At 44.0% G+C, this 11557-nt stretch overlaps 1 protein-coding gene across 2 annotated transcripts; it reads right to left on the reverse strand.

Moving 5' to 3' along the window:
* Positions 1-568: 568 nt before the first annotated feature.
* TOP3A (DNA topoisomerase III alpha) lies at positions 569-11453 on the reverse strand. Of its 2 annotated transcripts, XM_032447551.1 has the most exons (19): positions 11206-11453; positions 10030-10089; positions 9565-9638; positions 8763-8838; positions 8116-8224; positions 7669-7812; positions 7169-7339; positions 6845-6945; positions 6632-6706; positions 6443-6525; positions 6126-6333; positions 5798-5983; positions 5202-5331; positions 4673-4786; positions 4426-4591; positions 3881-4024; positions 3489-3611; positions 2526-3259; positions 569-1482 (listed from the first exon to the last, which is right to left on the reverse strand). In XM_032447551.1, the coding sequence occupies exons 1-19, from the start codon at positions 11389-11391 to the stop codon at positions 1304-1306; spliced, it is 3063 nt and encodes a 1020-aa protein (XP_032303442.1). In that variant the 5' UTR covers positions 11392-11453; the 3' UTR covers positions 569-1303. The 2 variants fall into 2 exon arrangements, with proteins under 2 accessions (XP_032303442.1, XP_032303443.1); XM_032447552.1 differs by lacking the exon at positions 7669-7812 and having other exon boundaries at positions 11206-11421.
* Between the last annotated feature and the right edge of the window lie 104 nt (positions 11454-11557).

An 11557-nucleotide genomic window follows, 5' to 3' on the forward strand; every position in this document is an offset into this window, starting at 1 on the left:
TGCTTGTGCAGAGCTGAAAATGAACCTGTGCTGCTGTGGTCTCATCTGCTTTGAGCTACCCCCTAGGCAGTGCTTCAGCCTCCTGCCCACTCCAGTTGCTTCATGTATCACCTTAGTACTGAGCCATGGGAACTGCTCTCTGCTCAGCAGTGTCCTGAGCAACGCTGGAGGCCTTGGGGGAGCAGCTGAGTAGTGTCCTCTGCCAGAAGAGGACAAGGGAGTCTTGTGGAGCTACTTGCTTTGATGCAGAGAAAGCCCAAACAGAGAGGGAGGAGTTAGGTTGGCTTTTTTCTCAAGGAGCTCAGTCTAAACTATGTGCAAGAAACAAGAAACTCCTTTCAGGTTCAGCCAATTGTCTTTCTCTGGACAACAACACTACAACAAATGCAGCTGGTGAGATAAAACTTTTATCCACAGCTCAAAGAAAAGCTGCAGGGAGTTTCTGCCAAGAAAGCTTCTGTATTGTTCCAACAACTGAATAGAAAGAAAGATCTGTGTGGATGCCTTTAGTAATAGCTCACCTATTTTAAGCTGGAAGAAATAACCAGACAGTTAAGATGTCACTGCATCAAATTTAAAAATTAAATAATTATTTAATATGAAGCTTGTTACTTGGACAAAAATAACTTCCATTAACTAGCAGCAACACACAGACACGTCTTAAGGTCTGGGGAAGAATGCAGTTTCCAATTCAGGAATGGTCTAAAATAAAGGCATTTCCCAAGCACTGCAGCTGAGCTCCAGTTCCAGCTTCTCTGCACTGGGTTCCATCGCAGACAAGGACAACCAAGGTAAGTGACAAAAAAGAGAGGGGAATTTTGCTGTGGTAACAAGGGCAACTTAAAATTCCACACTGTGGAAAACCAGGGAGATAGAAGAGTAGAGCAGCCCCGGGGTCTGTCCCAGTGGCTGTGATCCAGCTCTTCCTCATGCAGAAATGCTGAGTACAACTGCTATCACAGTGGGAGCTGCAGATGGACTAAATCCACTGCTGTTTCCACCGCAGATCCACAGTTTCCATCTGCTTCCTTGAAACGTTTAGAGTATTTTGATTTGCTCAGCAGAAGAGCAGTTGAAAAGCAAAGGCTGACACCAGTAGTGGAGCCAGTTTGCAAAGCTGGTTGAACTTTTACTGCCCATACTCATAATGCATGACTGAGGAAGGCACCCCTTAGTTGGAGCAGCCTGCAATCAGCCCTTCCTAAAAGCACTCAAGCAGACTTGTTTCTGGGCTCCAGTAGCTGCACCTAAAGTAGCTCACAACCCTGCACCTTTCAGGCTCTCAAAAGATGTCCATCCAAGCTCAGTGATCTTGAGGACAAGTTTTCTTAGTGTGGCCAGGCTGATGGCAAATGCTACAGGTCCGTGGTTTTTTGGCAGTTGCTCCGTGGGAGGGATTGCTTGGTCTCTTTGCTTTACTTCCCAACTCCCTTGAGTATCCACCGTTCCCAAAGTGGTTAAAAGAGAAATCTCCAGAAGCTCCTAGAAAGAAATAACTTGGATTAAATGCCCTTGAAGATACACAAAGCTGAAAACAGATGATGGGTTCAAAATGGCAGAAGACCAAGGATTTTGTTATCTCAGCCAATCAAGTTATTTCTGAATGCTTACTTGAGATTTGTTTGAACATTTAAATGTTATCCACCTCTCCTGCAGCATTAAAGAAATGTGTGAACAGAACAGGGAAAACTGATCTTTCTGGCTACGTGCTCCAGGCTACAGCCAAAGCAGAAGCAACACAACATGCCAGAGAACTTCTTAAAGTAGGTCTGAAAATTTGGTTCTGCCCCTTTAGGGCCAAATGTTTACAAAGGAAGTTGGTGCTAAAGAGCTCTCGCAGACTATGTCTTTGCCCCTGTATTTTGCTTATGTTCTTCTATTTTGTCAGTGCTTTTTCTTTTGCATCCTTTTTACAGTGTTTATTATTATTTTTAATGGGTCTTTGCTTTCAGCACCTTTTCACTGCAGCCACGCTCAGTTTCTCAGCTATGATCAAAGCTTCAGGAAGGCCTGGCCCTTCACTGAGTTTCTAAACAAGGATGGAAGGAGCACCACAGCTTCCTTGGCCTGACAGAATGGGGTTTAAGATCTCCAAAGCAGCATTGCTGCTTCAACTCTGTTCAAGTCAATAACAGCTCTCTCAAAATGGAACACTAGAATCTGGGAGCACAAATTCTGTCTCAAACAGACTGTTGGAAGGCATGCTGGGTTTTGTTCAGCAACTCGTGGATGCACAGATGCACAAGTTTAGTGCATGCAGAAGCAAAGCATTCTGTTACTACTTAGAACTCAGTGGATCTGTTATGAGAACATCCCCTGCTAGCCTTCTGAGAAAGGTAAGCCCAATTCAGTTGTTGCAAGAAATATTTAAAGTACTATAATGCTTCTGACACATTCTGAAGACAAACCTGAAGTCTGTCAAATGTAATAGTACTACAGTATTATGCATGTATGAGAAGTATCTATTCAGTTTAGCTTGAATAACAGCCTCCAACCCTTGCATTTTACCCCAAGCCCAGCCTTACCTGGAGTCACGTTTTCATCAGCCCACTGGAAGAAGCCGCACTGCTGCTCTCTGGGTTTTGAGCATGTGTGGAACTGCCGCCCTTTGTTAGGGCCATCTTTTTGGACCGTGCGTGTGACAGCTGGCTGGTCACACCTGCAGACTGTGCTGCCTCCTGAACTGGAGTTGTTGCTGCTTCCAAAGTGTTCTGGGCCTCTCTTTCCTCCTGGTCTCTGAGAATTCACAGGGCCCCTTGCCCCAAAGGCCTGGAGTGGTAAAGAGCCCCGTGGAGCTACATTGCTTCTGTCCTCTGACTGTTGATCAGACCAGAGGAAAAAGTTGCAGGTATTGGCACTGCATTTGTAAAACTGTCTGCCTTGATTGGGCCCTTCTTTGCGCACAGTTAACAGTGTGGCTTCGTTCCCACAGTTGCACACCACTGCGTTATTCCCATCATCTGGAGCAGCTGAAGGAGCAGGCCTGGGTGCTCTTGTTGAATTCAAGTAAAGCAGATGTCCTGTTGCTACATTTGTTCTACCTCCCACATGCCTGTTTTCACTGTTTGCTCTGTTCAAAGAATTGTTCACCTGCAAGTGGTTGGCCTGCTGGCTGGCTGACTGTCCAGATTGGGATGATCTGTTTGAGTACCTCAGGTCCAAGAGCTCTTTCAGCATCTGATCGCATCCTCCAATGCAGCCAACAAATTCCAGGGGCATTGTGGGTGGAACGCTGCCTCTCTTAAATTTAAACTTCAGTCTAAAAAGAAAGGAAGAATATAAATCTGCCTGATCTGCTGTACTTACTGTTAACCTTCCTTCCCTCTACTTTCTTTCCATCCCCAAGCCATGAGAATTCTGCTCCAGCTTTTCAAGACCAGAATAGAAAACTGTTGCCCAACCTTGTCCCTGAAGTCTTTGGCCCTGATGGCTAATAATATAATGTCTGAGGAGTTGCACTTCCCTGAGGGATGACTGGTAGGACCCACCTGTGAACTGGATGTGGTGTACACACAGGACAGACACTCTCATCCTTGGCCACGTCCAACACAAAATCAGGAAACCAGACCGCAGTTTTACAAGCTGGATATCCCATGCAGCTGAGATAGAACCTGCCATGGGATGAAGGCACCAAGTGAGAAAGAGGCAAAATCAAGACGGTCAGTGTCTGTTCTCTTTTCTTGGCTGTCAGAAGTTATCAAAGCAAAGCTTTTTTTAAAGAGTACTTGATAAATAGGTTCAGGGTCCACATAGCTCTTACAGCTGGTACAGTTTGTTATCTGCAGCCCAAGTTTTCATGCAGTACTGCAGGGAGCAGGTAAATGAAGAACACCTAGCAAGATACAGAAAGTTGTGTTCTAACACAAGGAAGATCACCAACCCGCCATTCTTCCTTGTCTTCAGGACCATATCATTGTTGCACTGGGGACACTTCCGAATGGAAACAGGCATTGCTGGGTAGACTTCCTCTTGCTCTGCAATTTCTGTGGCTTCTCCAAAATATTGAGCCAGGGCCTGATCCAGCCTATAAAGAAACAAGCCGAGCATGCAATGCGTCTTGTCTGCAGAAAGCAATCGAGCAATGAATTGATGCCTTCTGCCCTCTGGCACAGCCCCTCTGAGCTTCTCCATAAGCACATCAATTCAGCACTGTGCCTCTGGAATGGGGTATGTGTGGGTGCAACATGGATGCAGCCAGAGCACTTGCTTGTGTCCTTCAGATATCTCTGAAATGAATTCAAAGAGTGCAAACTGCAATTTGCAGTTAATTGGCACTAGCTCATGATGGCATGCCATACTGTAAGTCAACCCTTCCTATGTGAATGCCTGCACATAATGGGCAGAGCCCTAAGAATGAAATGTGACAAGATCCCATTCCAGACCAGAATGGCCAAACAAGCAGAAAAGAGCAAAGAAAAGACTCACTTGTTGGCTTTGGCCACAGCCTCAATGAACACTTGTTTATACTTCTGGACTTGCTGTTGCAACACTATTGATTTGTCTTTCTTCCCCTCGCAGATCAGCTTCAGATCAGCCTCCAGCTCAGCTCGAAGGTCAGGCTTGGACATCTCATAGCCCATGGAATCATAGCCTGGAAGAGCATACCACATGGTAAGTGAAAGGAACAAGCAAGTAAGGAACCTGCTTTCTTTTTAACAAGCACTGCCCTTACCTTCAACTAGCCCCATGCCCAGGTGGCCTGGGAGGAACCTCTGATCTGCTGTAAGCCCTACGTACATCCGTGTCTTAATTGTCTCAATGTGCTCAGCATGAGTGGCATCAGTCCCTGCAAGCAGACAGGTTGTGAGTCAAATTAGGTGCCAAGAAGAGATTTCCCTTGTGCCTACTGCAGTGTAATATGCTAAAGGGACAAGGAGACAGAACTTATAGCCAGGAGTAACATTGGCATTGCATCCCATTGGTTCTGAGGCTGAGAAAGTGCATGTAGATGTGCCCTGGACCCTAAACTTCACATCCCCTTGGGTAATGGAGAGACAGTACAGTCTTGTTAGTTTCACTGGATGCTGCCCACAGGTTTCTACTATCTCTCTGCTCTGTATATTTAAGTGACTTCTCATCTGAAGTGATGTTCTGAGAATCCCCTACTCTGTGGGCTGGAAAGAACTAGTACTAGGGAAGTTGAGGAGATGCTTATGAGCAAAGCTCTCTCAAGAGTGAAAGGCCACACTGCCAATACTGACCAATGCCATGTTTCTCCATGAGTGCAATGAGATCCGCTTCCGTGAGGAGCAATGGAGGGCTGGTTTCCCCATCCACCATCTCCACTGTAGTGGGCTGAAAGCGAGACCCTTTCTGATACAGTGGGATAACCTGAAGGGAAGGAGAATCTCTTTGAAACTGTCTTCTGGACCATCCACTGAAAACAGCTGTCACACTACCAGCAAGTTGGTGCAGTAATATAGCAGCACTCTGTTCTGGAGGAGACTGAGTCTTGGGATGCTCAGGATTAGCCAGTAAAAACCTGCCAGAGACACCACACAACAGCAACTGCAGCTCATCTTGGTGAGTATCCCTCCCCACGTGGAAGCAGCCCTGTATGGTCTCTGCTGCGGTGTCAGAAAGGGAAGAATCTATCCAAAGCTGGCATAATTAAGTGGCACTAGTGTTCAGCAGAGAGAGTTCTAAGTGAAATAGCCAGTGTGTTAAGAATTGTCAAAGGACATTCTCTAGATGGGCCTGAAAGTGGCAGGGAAGCTTTCCCATTAGTACAACCCATCTGCAGTTTTAAAGTCCAGGTATTTTAGGCAGTCCCATCTACACTGTTCAAGGATGTTACCTTGTCACTCCACTTCTCATAAGGATAAACCTCCAGATAATTTCGGGCCAGGATCATAAGTCCTTGAGCAATGAATCGCTCGTTAGCAATGTCAATCTCCACAGTTGTTTCCTGTCCCTTGGCATCTTGAGAGCAGCAAGCCAAAAAATGGCGCACAATGAATTCATATAGTCTCTGTTCGTTGCCCTGTTATCAAACAGTAAGAGTTACTCTCTTCTAGTATTAGCAAGATATTAAGAAATATTAGTGAATCTCAGGTGCGGATACTGTGCTAACAACTATATTATAGTATTTCTGTCTTTATTTTATCAAGCAATACTAAACTTACCTGCAGGTTAGCGGTGTATTTTGTGGGGTGAATGGGAGGGTGAGCCTGGTCTGATTTGGTTCCATTCCGAGGGTTCGGCCCACCCTGATCCAAGATCCTCTGTGCAAATGCTCCCCAGTTGGGGTCCTGTGTTTGTTGTTGTATTAAGGCAGAGAGGTTCAGCTCCTTGGGGAAAATGTTGGTCTCTGTTCGGGGATAGCTAATAAACCTTAAGAAAGACAGAAGGGAACTTCAAGAGGTGCTTGAGGATGATTTGGACTAACAGTCACATATTTTTGAAATAATTAAGTTTACCAAGACAAAGCTTGTTTCCTTACCCTTGAGTATAGAGTTTTTCTGCTATTCTCATGGTTTCCTTTGCATTTATTTTCAGTTTACGGGAAGCCAACTTTTCAAGTTCCTGTGTTGGGAAGAGACAGAAAAAAATGTATTTGTGAACTATTCTGAGTAAAATAACTGTTTAAAGCTTATTTTAATTAATCTTATAATATATAGTTCTAACATACCACAGTGTCCAGGGGCAGGGGTCTCCATTTGCTCTTTGGCTTGCTTCCAACCTCAACAACAGTGGCAACAGGATCCTAAATAGAGAGTAATCAAAATACAAGATTTCCTCGAAGATTTCACACAGACAGTTCTTTAAACATCTTGAACAAGAAGGATGCAGGACATGTTTGGCTGATATTAGATCATACGTCTTTTTTTACAAGTTTTCCTACCTCCATACACATGTGGTAAAGAACCAGGCACGCTGTGTGATTAAAGAGCCGGTTCCTCTTCCAGTTGAAGACCACATTGCCATCTTCGTGATCATGTGTCACTGTGTTGAAAACCAGATCAGAGTTATACAGTAGTAATATAGTTGAAAACCAGCAGAGGCAATGGGACCATGCTACTAGGAAACCTTTCCACTTTCTGCTTAATGATAATGGCAAGGGAAATCACTTCTGCAGCATTGTTTGTTAGTTGCCCTGAAGTTTTTCCTCTCCAAATACATTAAACCCTTTAAAATGGATTACTGCGCTTGTTTTCCTCCAGCATACCTTTGATTTTATAGAAGGCTTCAGGGACAAAGGCCTGGATGGCTTTAAAGCGCTCAACTACGAACCCCAGAGTTGGGAACTGGCAACTGCCGTAACTGATCAGCTGATCTGCTAAAACCTCAGGGAAAATCTTCCGGAGCCTCAGGGTCTGGAATCTGGTGAAAGCAGCACCTGAGAAAACAAAATGGATGCTAGAACTGAATAGTTCAGCATTAATTAATTAATTAATTAATCAGCATCAGCTGATTAATCATAGGTTCAGGCTGTGATTACCAATTTCCCATACACTGAGAAGTGAGGAAGTCTGATAGCTAGCTGTCTAGTTTCTAAAGCAATCTAAGAGTTCAAGTGTTTATAGAAAATAAGCTACATGTTGATGACAGACTGTAAGCTGTCTGTCCCCTGCCTTTTTACCACACTCTTGCTCACTTGCTTTCAAGGGTATATGCAGCAGCTCAGGCCTAGCAACCAGCTCTCATCTCCAAAGCATGTTTACTTACCTATCCTGAGGTCCAGCTCCTGCCTGACTTCAACAGCATCACTAGTTTTTTGATCTGGTTGGGTGAGATTCTCACAGGCCCTTCTGACAGCATGAAGTGTAATCTCTGAAAAACGTGCTCGGAATACCTGGAGGTTTGGCTTTACTATCAGACAAAAAAAATAATAACCAGAATGACTCATACAGCAATGGAAAGCATGAACTAATATACTGCTGCTGTCTTTAAAAGTGTGTGCTGTCAACATATTTTGTATCTTTCCAATGTATTAATGTATTTCTGGTGTATCAGAGCCATGTATTTATCGTAACTACAGCCAGAAGATTTGACCTGGACATGTAAGAATGACAACTGAGTAAGGATGATATCTGTTACTAGATCTGAGCAGTGATACCTGTTAAATCATCATTTTAATGGAAAACAGATTGATGCAACAGATGCTCTACACACCAGCTTTGCAGACATGAATGATCTCAAAACCGATGTTCTCTCCTTCTCGATCGCAGTCAGTCCAGATGACCAGAGCTTGGCATTGCTGGACCTCTCGTTCAAGGGTTCTCTGAGACAGAAAAAACTCTGAATGAGACCTACTCAAGCCACTTGGTCTGACATTTAGTTTTAGAATGACTCACTAACTGAACACGAAATGCAACATGTATCCATAGCAATGAATTGTTGCAATAACATTTTGCAATGGTAACTCTCGGGAGATTAGACAGCTTTCAAAAGAAATGAATCATTTATTTACTCTCTGTTAAAAAGCACTGCTTGGGTTGGATTGTACCACAGTCTGCTTTTTGAAAATGCCACTTTTTTTTTGTAAAATTGAGATGCAATAAGCTGTTCCAGATTGTTAGAAACAGCATTTCTACTTATAAAAAAGTAACTGTGCCTCTACTGTTCTGATTTTATACCAGCAGGAGACTTCAGTATTTACAGAAGAGCAACACGGTACTCCTAGGAAATCCAGGAGGAATTTACCAAACTCTAGAAACTTTTTAAAGGACAAAGGTAAAATCCTCCCACTGTCTGAAATAAGGTTTGTAGAATTAAACTCTGAACTCTGAATTTCAAGAAAACTTTAAAAAACAACATACCTTGATATCTACATAGTTCTCAGGACAATATTTCTCGATTTCAGCGTCAAAGAGAGCTAGAGGGTTACAGCTGTGCCTGGTAAACAGAGGATGAACAGCGTGCATAACAAACAAAAGCACTGTCAGGCATTAACTGCTGCTGTCTAGTGAGGAAATGCTGTTGAGTACTGGAATTAGTAATACTACACTGTGAGCTTTAACTTAAGAATTTGTGTGAAATGCTGAGCTGTGTTTACTCAAAAACAGCAGAACCAAAACGCAAACAGAGAAAACAGAAAATCTGGAAGGCAGCCCTAAATGAGCAGCTTCTCACATTTCACACACAAAGAACAAAACACTTCGCTTCCCAGGAAAATTCTTAGCTAAACAAAGAACACAAAACCTCCAGTTTTAAAATCAATTTATTTCCTTGAATTGGCCTTCCTGTATTTTAACCAGTATTGAAACTTGCTGGCTTTTCTTGTTTGTTTTTAGCACTATGAAAACAGTAATCTGAGATAATATTTTAGCTATTCTGTAAATAATTTGCTACTTATCTTGCTGCTCGGTGTGGCTGCTTAAAGCATGCTGTGCCACTGCCCCCCCCTGTGGATGGCTGCTACAGGAGCTGACACATTGGCTCTCCTAGCTGATAAGGTACGACCTCAGGGGCACCACCACATATACTTCAAGGAAATGTTCCCTCCAACAATGTGGCATATATATATGACCGTGGCAGCCCTGCTGTAGGGATGCCCTGCTCAGCTTGGGATCAGAAGCAGAAGACAAGCTTCAGACTTGTGAGGATGCAGTAAGTACACACCATTTGCGAAACGGCAGCTTGAAATCATGAGCCAGCAAGTGTCCTGACACCGATGTCATCACCACAGTAACATTCTGCAACAGACAAGGAAAGGTAATCAGTGCTCATCCTTTGCTCTAGGCTACCCATAGCCCCAAAATCCTGACACGGTTCTCAAATGACACAACCAGTGATAGCTCTCTCCTGGTCACTTTAACACTCCTTTTTCCTATAGGGAAAGGAGGTTTCTCCATCTTTATCCTGATTTTTTTGTAAGCTTCCAATTCTAAGAAACAAAGTTTTTGACAAGTGGGAACACAGAAGAAAAAAGATGAAAGAAAAGCCAAAAAGAGAAAATTTGACTCTTCCTTGTTTTTGGACAAAACTGGTTATGCATGTCATAACTTCAGACAAATTTGGTTTTGCTTTCTAATATAACTACGTTGCATTTCTTCAATCCAACAGTGAAATGAAAGAAAACTCTACCTGGCCAAACATCTGGTAGTCGTATTCGTAGATCTTGTTGAACTTGGAGAACCCTTCTCTCTAGAAGGAAAAAGAAAGCTGCTGAGTTTCTGGCTCTTATCAGAAGCCAAACACGTTCTATCTCACTTTATGTAGACTGCTATGGCAGGGCACAGAAATAAAGGGTAGGTGAAAATTGGTTACTAGCTAAAACAGAGAGACAAAGAAAGTTGAATGGAAATTACCTGTATCATTTTTTTAGAAACAATGAGATGGTGCTTTCCAATGTAATGGTATTTTAATAACGCCTAAAGGGGATGCTGGGATTATCACCCTATGGATGGCGATGACAGACAGGTTTGTTTATCAGGGCTGGCCACTTAAAGTCCCCACTCCTGACAAACATCTGTCCTGCTCCAAACAACAATCAGTGTTGGAGCAGGGACCAGTTCTGGGTCCCTTCCACTTAAGATTGAAGGAATTTTCTACATAGGATGTCTGTATTATTTCCTATAGAAGTATGTAACCATCTTACTTGATTGAGTGCTCAGGTTCTTGGTAATATTGTGCATTCAATTGTAATTCTGGTGTAGAAACACTGTCTACTTTCTTAGCTTGGAAATACCAAGTAATTATTCAAAAGGCGAAAGGTCACAAAGCAAAGCAGCAGCAGCAATCTTTGAACTCTTGTCCAAACCACAGACCATCTTTGCTTTATTATGTGAACTTCAGTACACCCCTGATACTTGCTGACGCTGCAGAAGTGGTGCTTTTTGACTGGCAAACAGATGCTGACAGATGGATTCAGTTCCTGAAGGCTTTTACATGTATTGCAAAGCTAGGAACAACAAAGGGAACCCCCACTGCTGAGCTCAGTGCTTGGTGAAGGAAATCTGGGGAGAGCACACAGCTGGGGAACTGAATCCTAGCAGGACTTGAGGCAAAAGGAAAATGGATCCAGGACTCCCAGCTGTATCTGGGCAAGCAGTGTTCGTCCATTTCATATATGAAAGCTGTTCTTGTACCCACATGTAATCAGAAAGAACCAGAGGCTGTGTATCAAGCTCTGCAGATGACACACAGCAGAAGGACTGAGCTGCAGGTCCACTGAACACAGGCTCTGGTGAGCTGAGCACCTTCAGCCAGCTAAGGTAGATCTGCAGGCACATGAGGAAGTGAGAAGTGGTGTGTTCCTACCCGACGCATTCTGCTGTTGGAGAGCAGATCTGCAATTCCTCGGGCAGCATCGTTCTTCTCAGCCACACACAGCACCTTCCGGATCCTCTGCAGCACCGCACCGTCTGCAGCCCGGGAGAAGCTGCGCCAGGGCTGAGGCAGCATCCTGACCCCACAGCCAGCAAGAAGCCTGGCTCGAAGGTTCATCACAGGTAACTGTGCCAACTCCCATGGCACCAAGGCATCGTGCTGTGTGCGCCCTCCTGGGCTTGTCCCTGTTCGGGAGACAGCCTGCTTTAGACCACGAGCAATGGTTACGGCTTAGTGCGAGGCCCTTGTAGTTTAAGCCCTTTCCCTGTGCCCCAACTCAACG

This window comes from Coturnix japonica, chromosome 14 (assembly GCF_001577835.2).
Source record: "Coturnix japonica isolate 7356 chromosome 14, Coturnix japonica 2.1, whole genome shotgun sequence".
NCBI lineage: Eukaryota > Metazoa > Chordata > Aves > Galliformes > Phasianidae > Coturnix > Coturnix japonica.

What these genes read in the sequence shown, in the direction of transcription:
- TOP3A (XM_032447551.1), bottom strand. Translation starts at nt 11,391, where the DNA reads ATGAACCTTCGAGCCAGGCTTCTTGCTGGCTGTGGGGTCAGGATGCTG. An exon ending in AGCCTTCTATAAAATCAAAG is followed by an intron (nt 6,946 to 7,168) that starts GTATGCTGGAGG and finishes TTTTCAACACAG; the next exon opens with TGACACATGATCACGAAGAT. An exon ending in GAAAAACTCTATACTCAAGG is followed by an intron (nt 6,334 to 6,442) that starts GTAAGGAAACAA and finishes GTCTTTCTTAAG; the next exon opens with GTTTATTAGCTATCCCCGAA.